Source organism: Telmatherina bonti (assembly GCF_933228915.1).
Source record: "Telmatherina bonti genome assembly, chromosome: 8".
Classification (NCBI taxonomy): Eukaryota; Metazoa; Chordata; class Actinopteri; order Atheriniformes; family Telmatherinidae; genus Telmatherina; species Telmatherina bonti.
The window spans coordinates 30,476,092-30,496,333 of NC_136626.1; the positions used below are offsets into that span (position 1 = coordinate 30,476,092).

General features: G+C 41.1%; 3 protein-coding genes across 6 annotated transcripts in view; 2 read left to right on the forward strand and 1 right to left on the reverse strand.

Moving 5' to 3' along the window:
* Window positions 1-3,491: 3,491 nt before the first annotated feature.
* nrl (neural retina leucine zipper) lies at window positions 3,492-6,194 on the forward strand (the record flags this gene model as incomplete). Its single annotated transcript, XM_079244471.1, has 4 exons — window positions 3,492-4,109; window positions 4,205-4,492; window positions 5,536-5,751; window positions 6,033-6,194. 4 exons carry the CDS (start codon window positions 3,492-3,494, stop codon window positions 6,192-6,194), a joined length of 1,284 nt encoding a protein of 427 aa, XP_079100597.1.
* Window positions 6,195-8,856: 2,662 nt separating this feature from the next.
* On the forward strand, window positions 8,857-15,864 carry LOC306759693 (GTP-binding protein REM 2-like). Of its 2 annotated transcripts, none has more exons than XM_079245406.1 (6): window positions 8,857-8,980; window positions 9,058-9,118; window positions 11,096-11,405; window positions 11,545-11,618; window positions 13,165-13,342; window positions 15,347-15,864. In XM_079245406.1, the coding sequence occupies exons 2-6, from the start codon at window positions 9,065-9,067 to the stop codon at window positions 15,637-15,639; spliced, it is 909 nt and encodes a 302-aa protein (XP_079101532.1). In that variant the 5' UTR covers window positions 8,857-8,980; window positions 9,058-9,064; the 3' UTR covers window positions 15,640-15,864. The 2 variants fall into 2 exon arrangements, with proteins under 2 accessions (XP_079101532.1, XP_079101533.1); XM_079245407.1 differs by having other exon boundaries at window positions 8,871-8,939.
* Window positions 15,865-18,583: 2,719 nt separating this feature from the next.
* paics (phosphoribosylaminoimidazole carboxylase, phosphoribosylaminoimidazole succinocarboxamide synthetase) overlaps window positions 18,584-20,242 on the reverse strand; it is a 7,703-nt gene continuing 6,044 nt past the window's right edge. For 2 of the 3 annotated variants that reach the window (XM_079245386.1, XM_079245385.1), the window contains exons 10-15: window positions 20,214-20,242; window positions 19,987-20,100; window positions 19,809-19,892; window positions 19,158-19,338; window positions 18,916-19,074; window positions 18,584-18,836 (exon numbers count right to left, since the gene is read on the reverse strand). The exon at window positions 20,214-20,242 is cut by the window's right edge. In XM_079245386.1, the coding sequence (XP_079101512.1) occupies window positions 18,670-18,836; window positions 18,916-19,074; window positions 19,158-19,338; window positions 19,809-19,892; window positions 19,987-20,100; window positions 20,214-20,242 (734 nt within the window). In that variant the 3' untranslated portion in view covers window positions 18,584-18,669. The remainder of the gene's footprint in view (window positions 18,837-18,915; window positions 19,075-19,157; window positions 19,339-19,808; window positions 19,893-19,986; window positions 20,101-20,213) is intronic. The other variant, XM_079245387.1, reaches the window with a different exon arrangement.

Genomic DNA, 20,242 nt, shown 5'->3' on the forward strand with positions numbered 1-20,242 from the left:
TATGAAAAGCTAACAAGAAAAGAAAGAACATAGTTTTATATACTTTATTGCTTTATTTTTTTCTTTTCTTTTCTTTTCTTTTTTTTACGCCATCTGTCATTTAAAGCACTTTGAATTGTCTTGTACATGAAAGGTGTTTTACAAATAAATACAAAGGTTTGCTACATGGTGACATGTTAGGTGAGTAGGAAAATGATTCAGAAGTCACAGTAACTGGATTTCAATCTGGTTTTAAATCTGTAGGAGGTTTTGGGGCAGCATTAAACACTGTTCTCCACTACCACGGTAAACGCTGCATGTGAAGGAACATCTTTCTCAGTATAAATCCCCAACTCAAGTAGCGAACACCATGGCATCATGTGGAGGTCAGCTATCTTATTAATTAATTAATTGAGTTTTATCATAGTTTCCCACCTGTCTGTACATGTTGTGTGTTAAAATCCTCATTTGAAACATAAATCTCTGATACAAACGAAGGAATATAAAAATGTAGTTTACATTTGTGTCATTTTGGGCACTTTGTTACAAATAGTTTAACCCCTCTTCATTATATCCTCATCTATTTCCTCACAGCCCAGTTGTGAACGTCCACAGTGAGGCAGCACAGAGTCTAAAGTTCAACTTGTGGCAACACAACATATTTTTTTTAACTCAGCCGTGAGTGAGTAATCAGAAATCTATAAATGACAAGCAGAATCTAATTTGTCAGTGTAACATGCTATGGAGGTGTGTGTCTGTGTGTGTCTGTGTGTGTGTAGGGGGGGTGAAGAAATTGCATATTGTAAGAGTCAGATTGATCACAAATAGCACATCTCTGTCAAATATTCTCCGTTTTCTGTGCAGGAGATAATATGCAGCAACAAAAGGAGAGGGATGGGGATGTGTGGGTGTGAGTGTGAGCAATACAAAAAGAGAAAAGAAACAAGACAAGAGGAAAAGAATAAAGACAGACTGACAGACATCAGTGAGAGAGCGAGCGAGACGTTGCCAGAGAGTGTGAACATGCCTGTGAACCATGAGAGAGGGATGAGGGGGGGAGACAGAGAGAGGAGGGGATTGTTGCAAACAGGGATTTGCAGCAGAGGGGAGAGAAAGAAAGGGGGCAGTGGCACTCAGTGACAGAGAGCTATCTACATTCACATGCGCACACACACACACACACACACACACACACACACACTGTGTTTCCTCTGTGTCTCTTTCCAAACGTGTCAGTCAACCAGTCAGTCGATTATTTTTGTGTGCGTGTGTGTGTCTGGTGGGGATGTTGAAAGGAACTTATAACCATCCTTCATCTCTATGACCGACGGTAGGATCATTTCATTCACTCTAACTGTTTGAGTGTCTTTCATTTCAGACATTCATCTCTGTCTGCTTTCATTCTACGTTTTTTTTTCCTCTCTCAATCGTGTTTTTGCCGTGACTCTGGTTCCAGAGCCAGGCTGAGGCCTCCATGGAGCCCTGTCACTGTTTGCTTTCTTTTACAGTCCATTTTGAGCCACAGGGGGCAAAACTAATGAGTTGTGCAGCAGAGGCAGTTGAAGGTGGATTTTTAATTAGGAGCTGATTTTGATAATAGTAACAATTAAGTCTGAAGGCCTGTAATTAGTGTTGGTGGAAAAGGCTTTGTTCGTCCACAGCGTACTTTGAAGTAGTTACCGGTATAGCTGGAAACAGACTTTCAATGTCAGAAACACTTGTTTGTTTCAGCTTGTGCAGCTTTCTTTGAGTTTTTTGGACTTGTGAGATTAATGCTACATTTCTTCTACTTTTAATTCACCTGCAAGTCTTTACCATTCTAATACTAAGTTCGAAGACTTTATATGTAACTTCTAAGTTAAAAACAATTGTCACTGAAAATAGATGTTTATTTTCTAGCTGTATAGAAATATTTTGATTACAGAAAGTCTCTGGCTCTGGATTAAAGTCTGAACTTCTTGGTAATTGGATTGAGTCTCTTGAGACATTAAAAATGATCAACGCTTCTCAGTTTTTGTCCTTTGGCTAGTTATGAGTTCATTGAAATTATTTACTTCAAATATTTAATGTTAAAGGTATTGATGCATGGTTTTGTTAATGTAATTTACTCTTAATCTGTTATAAAAATGTATGAAATGTAACACCTGACAGGCCAAAGAGGCCATTCTTTAGAAGTATTTTTGAATTATTTTTCATTTACAGATTAACAGATTACAATTTATATTACTTGGTAAAAATGGGATGATGATTTGCCACTGACAAAATAATTAAAAAACAACATATTTTAGTTATAAACCACAGGACTTTACAATAGCGTTGTAGTACTTTAGTACACATGCACGTGTATGGGAGTGTGCATGTGTGTAAAGTCCTATAAATGTGTGCATTAAGACAGAGGGTTGAGGGAGTGTGTTTCAGATAAGTGCATTCAAATGTAATTTGCCAATAATGCAAAACCAAACAGGTCTAAGATACTAACTCAAACAAAATTATAACAATTATGTTGCACTTTTTAATAATTTAAAGGTCAAAAGCAATGAATAAAGGTTTTTACTGAAAGTTAAAGGGTTGCTTTCCAGATTACTGTTTTGAGTTGTATAGCCTGTGGAAAGTTTGGATCAATATATTGATTATTAATCAGTTATTGTGGTCCTGCAGTGGATTTAAGGGGCTTTTGATCTCATAAAAGGCAGTGGAGAGTCCAGCTGTATGTGACGAAACAGTTGTATTAAACCTTTAGCAGCTTCAGAATAAACAGTTCAAAGTCACATATAAAAAGATTGGAAGAGATGTAAGATTAGGCATCAATTCTGACTAAAAGAACAATTTTATGATAAAACAAAACCACATTCATAAACTAGAAGATAAATTTCTTATATCTTCAGAACCCACTTCTTATCTCTGTGGCAGGCTAGCAGCTTAAGGCAACGTTAGCATGGAAAATTAATCTTACGAGGCAGAGGTTAAATTGGATTGAAAACCGAAATGAAATGGGAAAGACAGTCTTGTTATTGGTGGTTATGGACTGAGTATGTTGGGGGACAGGTTGTTAGAGTTATAGATTGGGTCAGGACAATTTCACACTAAATAGCAATGCATTCTGGGTAATGTAGCCCCCAAAAAGTACACATGAAATTAGTTGTTCTACAATTGGGCACCCAAAAACAACATGATAAATCTGATGATGAGGTGTTATGTACAGCTACCAGCTCAGTGTAATCTGATCATAAAGTAATACAAATAAAGCTCTCTGGTGACTGATTTGATTATCCCTACCTATTGACCTTGTATCCAAAACTTTTCTTTTTATTTCTTTCTTCAGGACAAAAGAAACAAACAGAGGGAAAAGTGGACGTTCAGTTTCTCAAGGAGGAAACTAACAAACCATTCAACTTCTTGATATCTCCACTGCTGCTGTCTATGAGCCACACTGAGGCAGGAGAGTGGGCTTTCCAACAATCCTGACATACGGAAAAACCCTGTTGAAGCTCCCACTGCCAGCAGCAAACACGATGTCCTCTCCTTCCCTCCCCATGCCCTCTCTACCCCCCAGCCCTCTGGCCATGGAGTACCTAAATGACTTTGACCTCCTCAAGTTTGAGGTGAAATCTGACACTCCTCCGCTCCCTCCTCCATGCGCATATCCCAAAACTGGCCTCTCCCATGACCCTTCCAGCTCTCCGTACACCAGTCACCCTCCACAAGATTCCAGTTTGAGCTCCAGTCCTTACAATTCGTTGCCACCTTCGCCAACGCTCAGTGATGCCCACCCACCGCCCTCAGGCTCTTCCTCCCTCTCCTCATCGTCTTCCTCCATCTCCTTCCCGCTCTCCATATCCAACAGCTTCACATCTGGCATCAGCTCCGGCTCTCAGGGGAACATGGAGGGCAGCCCGGCCCACGGAGGCCCTCAGGGTCCCACTCCTGCCTCGCTGGAGGACTTGATCTGGCTGGCGGCGCTGCAACAACAGTTCGGAGGTGAGGTAACAGGGCCCGCCACGTTGCTGGGGGCCTTAGGAGGAGTGCCAGAGAGAGGGGACAGAGAGAGGGGGCCAGTGAACGGCTTCCTGGGCTGTGAGGATGCTGTGGAGGCTTTGCTGAACTCGGCTGCTGCAGCTGTCAGCTCACAGGTGACAATCATCCCTGTATGAAGGCTATTTTCTATTTTCTTCCAAATATAGACATTGAAGAGTTGACAATGTTTTCTTCCCTGCCCCGTCTTCAGTTCCCAGGTCTTTCTCAAAGTTCTAGCAGCAACCTGGGAGACTCAAGCAGCGACAGCGGGGGCGACATCTCCTGCACCAAGGCAGCAGATATGTGCCATCGCCCACTCGTCTTCCTGTCATCTGCCCCACCCTCGCTCCCCAACAGCAACCCTGCATCGGGTCCCTACCCTCAACCCCTCAGCCCTCAGGGCCGCCTTCATCACCACCAGCATCACCATCACCAGCATCATCCGCACCACCCCATGCATGGCAACCATCACCATCATCACCACCAACAAGTCAGTCAGGTACAAATGAATCCAGATTAGATGAGATAAACTTATGATGATGATCATGATCAACAAGTAGCTTTAATCCGGAAAGAATGGCGAATATGTGGAGTGGAAGACAGCGCTGCATGTGAGGGCTGGTCTGAAGGAGAGAGGGATCGTGTAATGAAGGATTAGGATTAGGACAGTTGAACATAGTCATTTAAGTGTGCATCTATCTAAAGTACCTTTTTAAGCTTTGCTTTCAACAAAGGGAAACAAGTAATGCTACAAGTTTAGATTACAAAGTCTTATAATTATACTGTGAAGTTACCCGAGTATACCCTGTATTAACATTTGCAAATGTTATATAAATATATTGTTTAGTAGTTGATCACACAAGATTTGAACCACATGCTTAGTGTTACAATGGTGAAACCATTTGACATGTCATTCAACATTTTTCTAGCTGTCCTTCACTGCATTAGCATTTAGTAGCTGTTGTAAAGCAGCTTCCTTATTGATACCCACAGAAATATAAAGAGTCATTGATAAACACATCCATGTATTTATACTTGCAGCTACATTCAGTAAATCAGTAATAATTCAGCCTTAAATGTATATCATTTAAAAGAGTAAATAAAGTTTGTAATCTGTCTTCCGGGCGATCAAGATGTCTGGATAGTTCTTTATATAGAGCACAGTGTGAGCTTATGATAATATCTGCTATTATTGCTGTGTGTAATCCTGATAACTGTCACCCACACTTAGTCAGATTACATGAGAGATTATGGACATGTGGTGCTGAAATGTGCCCCTTGACAGACCGACATGCTCACACACCCACACTCAGTTTGACACATCATATGCACAGTTGTCACATCACAATTCTATATACATGCATATATAAATCTGAATGTTGGACAGATTCACTTCACACTCCTTTTACTACACACACACACACACACACACAAACACACACACCCCAAACACCTCCAGTCATTTCCTGCATGTGTCTCATTGCCAATTAACGGTGACAAACAGCATATTCTCTCTGTGTGTTTTCTCCATCTGCTCAGCAGTGTGGGGTGAACGAGCGCTTTTCTGATGAGCAGCTGGTGAGCCTGTCGGTGCGCGAGCTGAACCGACACCTGCGTGGAGTGAGCAAGGATGAGGTTGTGCGCCTGAAGCAGAAACGCCGCACGCTAAAGAACCGTGGCTATGCCCAGTCCTGCCGGTACAAACGTTTGCAGCACCGCCATGCTCTGGAGTCAGAAAAACATGTCCTCACACAACAGGTAAGCACATACACACACACACACACACACACACACAATTTGTGTTATTTGTCCTTATTCATACTTACTTAAAATCTAACGTCAGTCATAACTATTTATAAATCATAATCTTAATGAGGTGAGAGAAAGCCATGTAGTATCTGACATTGCTGTTGACACATTGAGCTCACATTCCTGCCAAAATATGCCATACCAAGTCATCTTCTCTGCAGTGCTGCACAGCGAAGCACAAAAACAAAACTACAGTGATATTCTTCTTCTTTCCTGCTCCTTCCCTTCAGCTGGAACAGTTACAGTGTGAACTGACACGAGTGCTGAGGGAGAGAGACGCCTACAAGGCTCGCTACGAGAAGCTCCTCAGCTCAAACCACAGCACTGGCAGTGACGCCCCTCCAACACGCACCAGCAACCCACCTTCCCCGCCTCCTGATTACTTCCTCTGAGTTTAATACACAAAGTGAGGGAGAAAAAAAAACAAAAAAACAGCCAACATGGAGCAATAATTGACAAGTAATCAGACTTGGGAGGAAAATAAGGATGTGTATGTGTGTGCACTCGTGTTTGTGTTTGTTGTGAGAGAAAAAGGTGAAAGAGAGGTTTTGGCAGGTCATTATTTGGGGCTATGCAACTGTGAAAAAAAAAAACATCCTTTGAGTGATCGAAGGGGAAATGACTTCATTTATGGGGTTGGATTTAACCCCTAGGATGCTTTAAAGACTCAGATTTACTTGACTGTGAATGCAAAAATACTTTAAAAAGACTAAGAGCTCTAATGCTAGTGATATCAATGCAACAGTTAACATGCATGACTGTTAAAAAACAAAACACCAAAAACTCTTTATCTTGCAATAAAACTATCATAGTCCCTCGCACAGCTGAGCATTCTATCTATGCAATATTATACTATATCTGGACTGTACTCTCCAAATGAGTGTTGAGGCTCACTGTAGTTTTTTTCTTTCTTTTTTTTTTTTTTTACAATAAGCTGCTAAAGCTGCAGAAGTCTGAGTAGTGCAGTGGTGATATGTGGAGTGGTATGGGCTTGGATAAAGTGTCCATGGCATGCAGTTAAATATTTGCCAGCTAATATTTCACAGTTGCCTACCAAAGTGTTTAAGCTCACCAAAACTTGTTATTCTTTGTAAAATAAATGAATAATCATAGATGAAAGAATGTACAAGGATACCTTTCACAGGGATCTTCCAGTGATTGTGCTAAATGGATAGTCGGGATATTGATCTTGTGTTTTGGCAAAGAAACGTTTTGCTAGTTGTAAATGGTGACTTTTAGCCAATAACAGTGACAGAATAGACTTGCTATTTGCTCTCAAATGTGGGTTTTGGCATTTGACGCAGAGACAAGCGGCTGGTAGTGTGCTTAACTAAAGTGACTGCATTTGGTGAAAGAAGCTAAGAAGCTATTTCCAAAAAAAGACACGATAGAGAAGAGGGGGAAAAAAAAAGTGTGGCATGATTTGTGTGGTTGTGTCCAGCTCTCCAGAGTAAAAAAGCTTTTTCTGGGCAGATTGAACACCTCCTTTTTTTTCCTGGACAATCACCATATCTGATGTAAAAGGCAGAACCACAGAGCTGGTCACTGTGGACTTGGTTACTGTGGGCTTTCAATGATAAATGACCACTGCAGGGATTAAATAAAAATGCAAAACGATTAAAAAAAAGAAAAGAAAAAAAACTTCATGGAGACACTTTCTTAACTGTACCATGAAATTATTGCCAGATTTCATGCATTAGAGCTATTTATTTTGTTTGGTTGTAGGTTAAATAAACTGTTCTTTTATTTATTCACCTATTTATTCAGTATTTATCATTTATTTATGTACTGGTTCTAATTATTTTACTGATTTTATTCCATTAGCGTGTATTTTTACTTTCCTACAGTTTTATTCTTTTATCCAATTTTGATTAGAATTAACATTATCACAAAAAATTATGGCCATTGTCATGGTTTCCTGCTCCTGTTGTAGTGTGGTTTCATATGCCTATGAAATAAACAAAGTTCTTTAACATCTTTGTCATGGGTCACTTTGTTTTTGTACACCTTTTGCATGTACGTTTTAACTCTCTTTTTCCTCCATCCCCCTATCTGAGCATCTCCCATGTTCAGTCTCCTTTTCTCTGCAGCCACATGCCCGGCTCCATCCCTCTCTTTATCCCCTGTGCCTCTATAGTGAGGCAGTGACCCTGGGTGTGCGCTGTTTGGGATGACCTCATCTTCATCTCTACCTCCCTCCCTGTGTCTCTCGCTCTCTCTCTGGCCTGTATAATAAGAGCAGGATTAGGGCTATAATAGCGCCCTGGCTGCTCACTGCCGGACTCTATTGTGGCTTTGTGTGGGAGGGCCACACCACCGCTCGTGCTCATACTCACATTCTGACAGAAAATGCATCCAAATACACCTTTTGGACCATTGGAAAGAAAAATACTTCATTTAACACAATTTAAATGAGTGTTATGAAAAGGTTTGGTTCCTTATTGGTGTCTATTGGAGAATCCAAAAGGATATGACAGGATAGTCTTTATTAACAAGTAGATGGTTTGTCAAAGCACTATCCTGCAGTGGGGGGTTGCGGGGGGTACACTAATGAAACCATTTAAACATATATCACCCCAATGATATGCACATTTTCTCAGCTTAACAAATTGGTAAGGAGAATGCTTGTATTATACTGCCCCCTAGAGGACACTTTCTATAATTGCCCCCCCCCAATATCTAAGAGGTTAAAAGAAAAAAAGAGCTTCGTGGCATTCAGCATCTTTCTACAGCACTACTTCACGTTGTCTGTCTGCATTAATTGCTCTATTTTTCATAATGAGCTGCATACACCTGCAGCAAACACTTACATGTAGCGAGTCCTCGTGCTGTGCAATCTCATCTTTTCTGTGCATGGAAAAAAAAAAAAAAATCCGGATCTGGACAGCATTAAGGTGTCAAGTCAGTGAGTCACACAGCTGTTAGTCTGGAGTGATGAATGACTGTGCTGACTGCAGAGCTGGACTTGGGCCCTAACCTGAGGACACAGAGTAGGAGAGAGAAAGAGACATACACTCAGGCAAAGAGAGAGAGAGAGGGAGAAAGAGGTGGAGAGCACGCCTGGAAGGGAACATAGAGAGCGCGCGCGAGGGAGAAATACCGTGCTTACTTTGTAGTTGCCGACAGACACCTGACAGGTGAGAGACCGTGTCGGACTACTTCAGCTGGGGCTCACAAAGTGAGTGGGGTGGGTTTAAACAGAGAGGTAGTCTTGGTTTAATCTGTGTATTCTTTGTTGGCAATGATTGATTTTAGTTTGCAGATGCCGACAGATGTGCCCGAAGACAGACTCGGCAAAGAGGAGAATGCGAACAAGGTATGGAAGATGTTAAACCCTTTGTAATAGAATAATACAGGCAAATATGCGGCATTGCTGTAGTTTCTGGTGATTTGTAGTGTTGTATATTGTCAGTGTGCATGAATGTGTGTGTTGAAGGTGGGTGGTGGTGCAGGATGTGGGTGTCCTGCATAACAAAATAGTAGAACTGGAGTTTCTTAGTATAAATAAATTAAATAAATAACCATTTGGGTGTTGGTTCTAATGTATAATAGATTCATGTTATTACAATGTGGAATGCAAAAAATAAATAACTTATTAACTTTATTATGAACCCCACAGCCACCGCCACTGTTAAATTGTACTTTAAGTTTGTGGTCATCCCTCCCTGCTACAAACTGTTTTTTAAAAAATAGCTCAATGTCTGCTCGCGCCAATTAGTCAAGCCAATTATTATCCAATGGGCGTTATGGACACAGGCCCAGGGGCCCACACCCTCTTGGGGCCCATGTGGGGATCACGTAGGGCATACACCAACGGTTTGGCCATGAAACAAAATGTACATAAAAGCCAGATAGTTACACCACATTGCTATTGGAACCACTGGCTAAGAGATGTTAGAAATGTCGTTTCACAATTCATAATTTCCAATATTATGGTGTTTAGCGGGGCCCCTGGAACACTCTGGGCCCAGGGGCCTGTGCACTTTTAATCCGGCCCTGCATTTAGTGGAAAGGAACCGTTAGACACAAGTTAGCTAACGGCTCCTGTTAGCACAGATAGCCCCAAACTGGTTTTCTTTTTCTCTTTAGTGTAATGTTTGACGTTTTTAAAGCAAATTTCAAACACTTATCTATGTAAAGAACGTATTTAGTCCTAAATAGCTCCACTTTGTTGTAAATAAAAATGACAGAAGTTGTCATAGTTGTGTTCGCTAGGTGTAACGTCAAATGTTGTGTCCCATCAGTTTCAGTGACTCAATAATGCAGATGTTTTAAATTCACTTGAATTTTTTAAATAGTACTTCTTTGTGTATACTTTATGGTACCACATAATCTGAAACTGCATTCATAATAAGATAACATAATAATATGACATTTTTTATATAAATCTATATGAATCCGTAGCTGTAAAGCAGAAAATATATATTCTGTATATTAGCATGATGTATATGTATGTTTTTTTTGTTTTGTTTTTTTATTCAGTGGACTTGGTGTTTATTATTGATTATTTACTAACTTTTATTTGATCATTCTGGTTAACTCTGCCAACATCTCTGGTGTTAGCTCTGGTGATAGCAGATTACTAGCTCAGATTACTTTTAAACCTGGTCATAACTATGTTATTTCATAGTTAACATAATCCATTGTAGTAATTTAATTATTTGAAATTAATCTAAACAGAATGTTGGTTCAGTTTAATTTTACACATGGATTTATTAACCCTAATAAATAGATGCAACCACAAGAAATTTGGCCATTGACACAGTTTTTTTTCCCCTCTAAACACAAAATCAGCACAAGTAAAACACAATTCACTACTTAAAATGACTCAGATCAAGTTATGCCAACAACTGGCACAGATACACATTATATTGGCACAGACCCTGACATGCTATGTGTATTTATTCATTGTCATCCTGGATGTTGTTTCCATTGTGAAATTTGTGACTGCTAGTTGTTTTTTGTTTTGTTTTTTGTTGTTTGTTTTGCTTTTTTAAATCAGAGGCTACATGGAAAACTTTGCTCTTTTAAGAAAAACACGTGTTTTTTCTTCCATTTATAATGTAAATAAAATTAATACAAGTTTTATTTGTGTAGCACCTTGGACAACATTTACTTTATTTAAATGTGTGAATCACACATTTTCTAAAAACATAGTTTGGTCTTATAAAAGTAATCATCTTTATGCCTCAGCTGTATGAGAGTGTAAGTTATGGGAAACACTTCAATCAAATGAAAGTGGCTTTTAGTGTTGCATAATGATGAGACAGTCCATCCGTGTTCCTCTCTTTAGTGTGATAGTATGACTCTGTCCAGCACCCCGACAGTTCGCAGAGGAAGCACTCCTCTGCCAATAAAGCACCAACTCAGGCGAGAAGAAGCTGTCCATGATGACTGTGACTGGACGTCAGGTGCAGCTGGACCTTCGGTTTCACCAAACAGCTTCAGTTCCATCTTGGATGCCACTCCAATTGTGGCTGTAGAAGGCCGACCCGATGGGCCGTTAAGAATCGCCCTATTGGGGCAGAACGGTGTGGGGAAATCCTCTCTGGCCATCGCCCTTGCCGGGGACATGGACAGAACTGCGTCTGTGGATTCTGATGGTACAAAACCGTGTCTTTGGTAGAATAAGTGCAGATGGAAGGTGTGGTGTGCATGGTGATAGTGCAATGAGAAGTGAGTAAATACATAACAGCGTTCGTCTCCCATCTGAGACCTATCTGCTCCTGTCCTGGTCCTTAGGGGAGGGTTATGTTCGCACAGTCACCATGGATGACGAGGAGAGCACCATCATTATCTATGACAACTGGAGACAGGTGAGCCAAACAACCCTCTCCTTGCTCCCTGCTCCCTCATTAGTCCACTAAGCCCTCTGTGCAGCTGTTCACTGTATGCTCAGCAACTTTTTTTCCCTTTTTTTTTTTTTTTTTACTATTTCACTGTGGGATATTTATATATTTTGGCTGAAGACTTAGACTTTTTTTTTTTTTTGAGAGAAGCTTAAGACTGTCTCATTTTATTTGCAGAAAAGCAATAATCTTAAAGCATCCATGAACATACTTGTCAAGTTATGGATTTTTAAACAAGGGAAATTCTCTGGCAAACGCCAAGAGGATCGCAGTGGGAGAAGGAGAGGTGTCGGTCACGGGCTCCGGCGGGGGCGTTATTGTGTGTCTGGGTGATGGAAGTGATATGGTTGCCACATGTTTATTGTTCGCAGGGGCGGGAGGTTTGTCTCTTCATGTCAGTTTATTTTTCTGCTCGTATCATAATCGGGGAGATTTACGGGAAAATAAAAGTGTGAGAAAGATGCGGAAAAACAGCTAAAAAAAATGTGAGTTTCCCATCCAAAATAGAATACTTGACAAGTATGTCTATGAATCTACAATTTGTATCAAGCATCAAGAATAAATGAGAAAAGAAAATTTGTCATTACAGATCCTTACTGCACCGTATCTGACAGCAAAGGCCAGTCATGATGACTTGCTCAGAGAAACACTGACAGAAAGGAAATAGTAAATCTGCTGCATGTGCATCTCTTGGGAGAGCTCTAGGTTGTCTTTCACGCTTCTTCCTCTTTCCCTTGAGTCTAGTTTAAAGGCATCTGTTTAGATGTAAGCTGGAGTCGCCCACAGAGTGGGTGGTCCACATGACTGCATAAGTGTATCTGATTTAGGTGAATATGTAAAAAGGCTGTAGATATCATCATGACACCGACAGTCATCTTTGTCGTGATTCTAAAATGTGACTTTTGACTCTACAAACTATATTTGATGAGGCACCATGAGGAATTTGCTCATGTGATTCCTGGATAATAATAATGTGTCTTGTCAGAGCTCATTTTTAGTTTCTGCTTTATTAGGAACATTAGCTAAGTGAATTTTATGAGTTTAAAAGTCAGTGGATGATGGCATCACCAACTAAAGGCAGGCTCATGTTTATTCTGTTTTCTAAGAAGGATTCTTCAGGAATATATTCGTGCATAGTTATTTTTAGAGGTTGGCTACTTGTTACTGCTTGGAAAGGCTGAGGTTGTGTGTGTGTGTGTGTGTGTGTGCCGCTGAGACTTTGCTGCAGTCTCTGTAATCTCCGACATTGTTTTCTCATTTTCCAGAGTTTAGATCAGGAAATGTTAGAATTTCTCGAGCAGCAAATCTGCTGTTTTTCTGTAGGATTTGAAGATGAAGTCTTTTTTTTTTTTTTTCTAAAAGACTTTTATTTCTAACAGCATCACCGCAATACTCCTCATGTACTTATTCTGACACATTTTATAGCCGTTGAAGGTATTTCACACCAATCCTTCTGCTCACATAGTCTGAGCCATCACGTTTTGCTGTATATTTGCCCCCACTTGTCCCACAGGACCTGTCGTCTCTCCAGTGTGAGGTGTGTGTCCTGGTGTTTTCGGTGACTGACAGGCGCAGTTTTCACCGCACCGCTCAACTCCGACTTCTCCTGAGAGAGAATCAGCCCCAGACTCCCATAATCCTTGTTGGTAACAAGAGCGACCTCGTTCGCACGCGTGAGGTCACTTCGCAAGGTGAGATGAAGTTCCTGTTTTCATCTTCTTCATATTCCCTTTTCTCTCACCTCTTTTATGCTTTGTTGCCACTTTCACCGATGGCGCCGCTGTTTTCGGCCCTTTTTCTGTCAGTAAACACTGTCGTAAATGTAAATTGCAGCGTGGGAGTATGAAGGGTGCCACAATTACAGTTCAAGCTGGAGAGTATTCACTGTGACTGCACTGCCTCTCCACATTCATACAGTTTTAACCGCGTCCAGAATGTGTAACTGAGCCTGCACGTGGTATTTTAGTGTTTTCTGGATCTTTAAAGTGTTTTGGAGTCATTACATTGCTCTGTTTGTGCCTTGTTAAGGTGAGCTAATGTCCAGATACCCGCTGTTTGCAGAGTTACATTAAATTGACGTGACATTTTCCATTTAAGTAAATGAATTGTGTGGCTCAAAACATTAAACAACTGCATACCGAATTTCAACATAAGCCGCTTTAAGCTCAGCTGGCAAACACCCCATCCACCCACTCTGCTTCTTTTTGATTCAGTTGTGTATTTGTTCTGTATATACACAGTTCTGTTTATCAAAATCGTGACATCTTTTCATACCAGGCATCTTATGTGCTGGCTGACTGGTGGCAGTGTTTCTCCATCCTGTTTCTATATATAATATTTTTTTATTTCTGCAGTGGTTAAAACTGTCAGCGCACGGCTAGAAGATTTTTGGCTCAAACAGTGGCTCTGATCTCTTGTGCAGAGATCTCTCTATTTTTCATTTTTGCTAGTTGGTCTGTTGCCTTTTTTTTTGTGTTAGAGAGCAAGGAGTAGTGGTCCACAAGCCATTGAAATTCCTCCTTATTCAAAGGCAAGATGGCCACTACTGTTTGATCTCTTAAAATGCTGCATGCTGCAAGATCAAAATGCAAAATAGCTTTGCCAAAGACATTTCTCCTCATTTTCTTATATCCATTCATTCTTCAATGTTGTATTCTTATGTGGAACTATTTGGTCCACTAATAGCCCTTTCCCATTAGTATCAGCTCGTCTCAACTGAACTCGCCTTGGCTTCTGTACCCGTTTACCGGTACTTTTTATGTAACTGATCAACCCAGGTTCTAAGCAAGCTGAGTCGGGTTGTGTGTGGCGTCGCCAGACTGCATACCGCTATTGGTCAGGGGCGCAGCCAATCAGAGGTCAGGGAGTGATATCGCTGGAAGAGCGTCTCCAACTCGCAAGATTATATTACGTGACAAGCAATGGTGCAACAAAAGTCTGTTCCATGGTCCAACATTGAGGTGGAGACATTTCTTTGCTTGGTTGCTGAGGAAAGGATACAGAGGAAACTAGATGGAGCGACACAAAATGAAAAAAATCTATCAAGAGCTTTCCGTATCAATGGCTACGGCAAGTAACGGAGTTTTCAGCAGTGTGGAGAGAAGCTGAAAAAGCTCCAAAGTGACTATCGGCAGGTCAAGGACCACAATAGTCTGAGTGGATCAAACAGACGAGACTGGAAGTGGTTCCAACAAATGGATACAATTTATGGTCGGCGACCGGTGAGCCACAGACCAAGTAACAGATTGCCTCTTGGTCCTGTGTTGTTATAGAGCTTGTCATCCACAACACTGACATCACAGTGATTTCGCACAAACCCCGCCCATTTTAGACCTGGTACTAAATTGTAATGGAAAAGAAACAGGACCAAGCTGAGACGAGTTGAGATAAGCTGATAATAATGGAAATGAGGCATAAGACTTTAACAGAGTGGTACAGCATCCCCCCTTAATATCACTTTTTTGGAAACTTCCATGATGTTCATTTTAAAGCCTTTTGTACTGACTTATGAAGTTTTGCCAGTTCTTTTCTTTTAGAATTACACATTTTAAAAAGATGGATAATGTGTACATGTTTAAACAGCACGTGTTACGTGTTGTTTTTGCAACATGTTTGAGGTTCCAACGACCCCACAGATCTAAACCTACAGTTCTGACATTTTCATTTGTTCCCCATCTCTCCAACTCCTCCATCAGAAGCCATGTCCAGCGCTGCCCTCTTCAACTGTCTGTATCTGGAGATCTCCGCCTCCCTGGATCATCGTACCCCAGAACTCCTGGAGTGTGCAGTACGGCTAGCCAGGGGTCAACCCCCATGGCCTCCGGGGACCTGTGCAGAGGACATGATCGGAGGGGGCCAACGTGAAAGCATCACCTCACGTGCCAAACGTTTCCTGTCAAGCTTGGTGCCTCGGTACCCACGGGAGCGAGAAGTAAGCAAGTTCCTGAGGCAGAAGTCCCGCTCGTGCCATGACCTGGGGGCGCTGTGATGATGCCCAACAAGGAGCTAAATGCTTTGATTGTTAGCAGACATAGCTTGAGGTAATGTAGTATACCAACAGAGAGGAAGAGGGAGTGAAACAGCACTTAGTGGACAAGAGAGGCGGTTGTGAGTGACAGAGGAGGTGTGAAGATGAGTTTTAACAGAATGTTATTCCTCTGTGTTTTAAGATTATTCTGCACAGAGAGAAAAAACAACGATGATACAATCATTTTGTATGCCAGACCACATCTAAACAAAAGAAAAGTCCAAGTACTGTTGTAGAAAACATGTAAATAAGCTGCTGAAGTGAAACTTAATTGCCACCCTCGAAGTATTGCGAGCTAAACAAATAGCTTTTTTGAGTCCTGAAAAATTGTTTAACACTAGCATTGATCTCTGTTATAATAGTTTGTCATAGTTTGCTTATTAGCTTTTAGAGGAAAGAGAGAATTGCATTCAACAGCATTCAACTATGTATACTCTCAAATATTTAGTGGTTTAGACTTTGCAGTTGATTGTATTTATTTCCTCTAAGCTTGTATTGTTTCCATGATGATAGTAAGCTGTGAAATAATCAGAGTCTGGGAAGAGCGATGAGAAAAAGAGACGTTCAGAATTCACTACGGCAAGAGCAACGCGTCGAAACGCCCTGCTCCACTTTAGCAAGGAGCTCAGCGAAGACCTCTGTCTGAATGAAGACAATTCTTCCCCACTCTCCCATCCCACTCCCTCCCCACCCCCACCTGCTGGAATAGCTGTGATGATGGGAACACAAAGCTGAAGTTAAATGTCTTTCATTTTTCTCCTTGTTTAAAATCATAATTTCTCCCTGATTGTATTTTTTTTTATTTACATTTGTATGGTTTCCTTGACGATGGTAAGCAGTGAAATTATCACACTCTGGGAAGAGCTGATGAGAATAAGAGACAGAGCTTCAGAGGTCAGTATGGCAATAAGAGAAGGAGCAGCTACGGAAAGGCAGATTATTGTATATTCTGATTGTTGCCATGTTACTGTTGTCAAGGAAACCTGGAGTCATGAAGACTTACACAGAATGTCCATTTCAGCTCTGTGGCTACAATGCAGTTCTTTCTGCTCATATGAAGTGGGAGATAGGGAGGCTTGGTAAGTAGAACATTTTTACCATGAAATTCAAAAGCAGATGTTCAAAAGCAAAAATTCAAAAACATGGAGAGTTCTACGTCAAATCTCATCCTCCATGTACTCATCAGTAACACACTCTACCCACAGCACTTCCATCCTCCAAGTGCCACCCACACGTGAGTGAAGATTTAAAACACTATAGGTCATTATATCCATCATTTGTTATCAAAGAGAAAGCTATGCTGTCATAGAAGAACAAACCAAATGGTGACAATACTCTGACTCATTCCCCTGGCTGAAAACTACCAGAACAAAAAGCTTAAAGCTTTTTAGGTTTGGGATTGTGGCTCAAAAGCTCTCTCTTGTGGCCAATCTGACATCCTGCAACTTAGTAGAGAATAAAGATACCGAGATGAGAGCCAAGTCTGTGAAAATTTATCATATGAAGGGCACAGTGAGTGGCCTATGAATGGAGGAAGTATAAACAACTGTGTGACAAATAAAGCATGTTCTCTTTTAATTATTATGTTTATTATATCAGGACATTGAAGGACTGCTAGTTCTTCCCAGGTCTAAAAACCACGCTCCCCACCAATGGGAAGAGTTATAAGAACATTTTTAGTCCAACTTTCTTCAGTCAGAAATATTTTAGTGGAAAACATTCAAGACGGTCTCAGTTGACATTGTAGCAAATTCATCCTAAAATAAAACTGCGTCATGCACAGAGAAACTGCAAAAAACTCTGAAGATACACCAGACCACAGGCCTGTTGGCATGTTATATGTTAAAAATCATGATGGAACATTTACAAGTATATGTTTAGTGGGGTTAGAAATGCTGCCATATTCTAGGATATGTCTGCATAGCTAGTTTGCAAAGTTGCATGTGAAGAAGTCCCAAGACTTTTGATGCAATGTTCTGTGGACAGACAAGACCAAAGTAAAGATGTTTGACAATAATGTTCATCAGCATGTTTAGTTTGTGCAAGCACAGGACCTTTGCAGTCACTGAGTGGACCATGAACTGTATGCCAGAGTGTTCTAGAGTCAGATGTGAGGCCATTTGTCCGAAACTGGGTCACACCAGAGGACAATGATCCCAAACACAGCAACACATCTACAACAGAATGGCTAAAAAGAAAACTAAGGCACTGCACAGTTCAGACCTTAGACCTGGAGGGAGACCTTAATCTGAACTTTGGAGGGACCTTGAAGAAAGCTGTGCATAAACAAATGCTGCAAGCCTCAGTGAATGGATAATGTCACACAGAAAATGAGTTACTTCTGCTGAAGGTGGTTCTACAAACTATTACATCAGTGTCCAGTTTCTGCATTTTGTCCAGCAAATGACATTTTGTGTTTTTGCTCGTCCAAGATTCACTTCATTTTAAAGACCTGATGAGGACCAAAGTGATTTCTACCCATCTCACTGCACAAGGATTCAAATTTAAATAGGTTTTATAGGTGTATCTGATAAAATAATAACTATTTTCAGTGTTATACCAGTCAATTTTTTTAAAAATCACATCTGTAAGGAGGCATAGCTTGTATTGCCTTTACATTGTGTTCACTTTCAAACATTTCTGCTTGTGTTTAGTGTTATGAACACTGACAGGAATAAAAAAAAAAAATTTTTTTTTAAAAACTAAATTTTTATGCATTTCAATGTGTTTAAAGGATCAGTCCTTAACAAATGACATTCAAATTTTAAAGCTAGAGAGCATTGGATTTAAGGCTACCGATGACCCTCCCTTTGAAAACATTTGTGGACAAAAGCCCTTCGACTCCATCAAAACAAGCAGACACATAATTAGGAAAGTTTTAATGATCTTTTTGGAATGATGAGTGTATCAGAAACCTCTGCTGTTATTGGGTAAACAAAGACATGAAACGGAGGAATGGGGCATGTGGGGCTCAAATATCTCTTCAACCTTTTAGAGACTGCAGGCCTGTAACTTTTGGTCGGCCAGCTTTAGAGCCACCCATGTGTTAAGCATGGAGGCCCTCAGTTTGCACCACACCAGGTGGTCACTCAAACCAAAGATCTGTGCCGCAAACTTCGCCGCAGCCTCAGGAGAAAGTACTGTGGAGCAGCCGAGGCCTGCAGGTGGAAATGAAAATGAAGCGAAAGCTTAGAGAAAACTCACAAGCAGCTGGTAATTCAGCAGAACAATGCTTACCACTTGGCATTCGGAGGGAAGACCAGACATCTTGGGCTCCCCAGTCTGGAGTGAGAGGAGGGCAGTTGATAACAGGATATGCTGTGTTTCCAGACATCACAGGCCCAAGACCATTACTTCTGCCAGCTACGGCCACAAATACAGTGGGGATGCCATCACCTGTCAGAGAGCATGGTTGACATATTGTAGCGTGACATAACATCCTCCACCTGAAGTTAGCAAGTGAAAAGATTAATACACACCTTCATATTCGGCTTTGATGCGGAGAGTCTCATCTGGGCCCTTATGTGCTGAAGTGACCCTGAGGACACAGGGGATCCTGTAGGAGGTACAGGCCTTCCTGATCTTTTCACAGTGAGCCATGTCTGAGGTGGAACCCATCAGAACCACCACCCTGCCACTGGCCTGGGGCTCCAACAGCAGCTACAGACAAAACAGGAACCATTAGCTTTAGACTAGTCCCAATTTTCAATTCAATTTTTCAATTCAACTTTATTTGTTTAGCGCCACTTCATAACAATGTTGTCACAGGGCACTTTACATACACGAATCAACATACACATCATTTCAAGCCAATTCATACATATCCTATAATAGAAACCAACTGATTGCATCGAGTCGTGACTTCGATCCAATCCCCCATCCTGAGCTGCACGCGGCGACAGTGGGAAGGAAAAAACTCCCCTTTAACAGGAAGAAAACCTCCGGCAGAACCCGGCTCAGGGAGGGCAGCCATCTGCCTCGACTGCTTTCAGCAAAAAAATGCACCAAACTGCTCTAGATTAAGTCATTTATAGGTTTGTAAAAAGGGCTAATCTTTTGTTTAGCCCCTTTGTCGCACTAAAACATGATGTGATCAGAGAGATTAGATCTGAAGAATGGGCTCAGCATACCTTGACCCTTTCAGAAACCCACTCAAAGTTTCTCTTCACCATCTGCATTGCCTCTGGAGTGACTTCCTTCAGATCTCGGTAGACCTAAATACAAAAAGAGCACAAGTTATTGCATTATTATTTATAGATTTTTTTTTTTTTTGTAAGTGTTTCAATATAAAGAATCTAAACCGCTGACCTGTTTATCCTTTTGCTGACTCCGATCTCCAGCTGGCCAGAGTCTCCATGAGTCGTTGTCAATCACATCAGCAAGGACGATCTCTTGTGTTTTCACATTTACGCCAAACTCAATCTACATGGATGTAAAAAAGTAAAAAGGAAAGTAAAAGAGTTCAACTGGACAAGGAAAAAAACAACCAAAAAGTCAGTAAAATCACCAGTAGAGGGGGATGTTGCGCTGCATACCTTCATGTCCACCAGAGTGCAGTTCTGAG

What these genes read in the sequence shown, in the direction of transcription:
- LOC306759693 (XM_079245406.1), top strand. Translation starts at nt 9,065, where the DNA reads ATGCCGACAGATGTGCCCGAAGACAGACTCGGCAAAGAGGAGAATGCG. An exon ending in TCTATGACAACTGGAGACAG is followed by an intron (nt 11,619 to 13,164) that starts GTGAGCCAAACA and finishes CTTGTCCCACAG; the next exon opens with GACCTGTCGTCTCTCCAGTG. An exon ending in GCGTGAGGTCACTTCGCAAG is followed by an intron (nt 13,343 to 15,346) that starts GTGAGATGAAGT and finishes CTCCTCCATCAG; the next exon opens with AAGCCATGTCCAGCGCTGCC.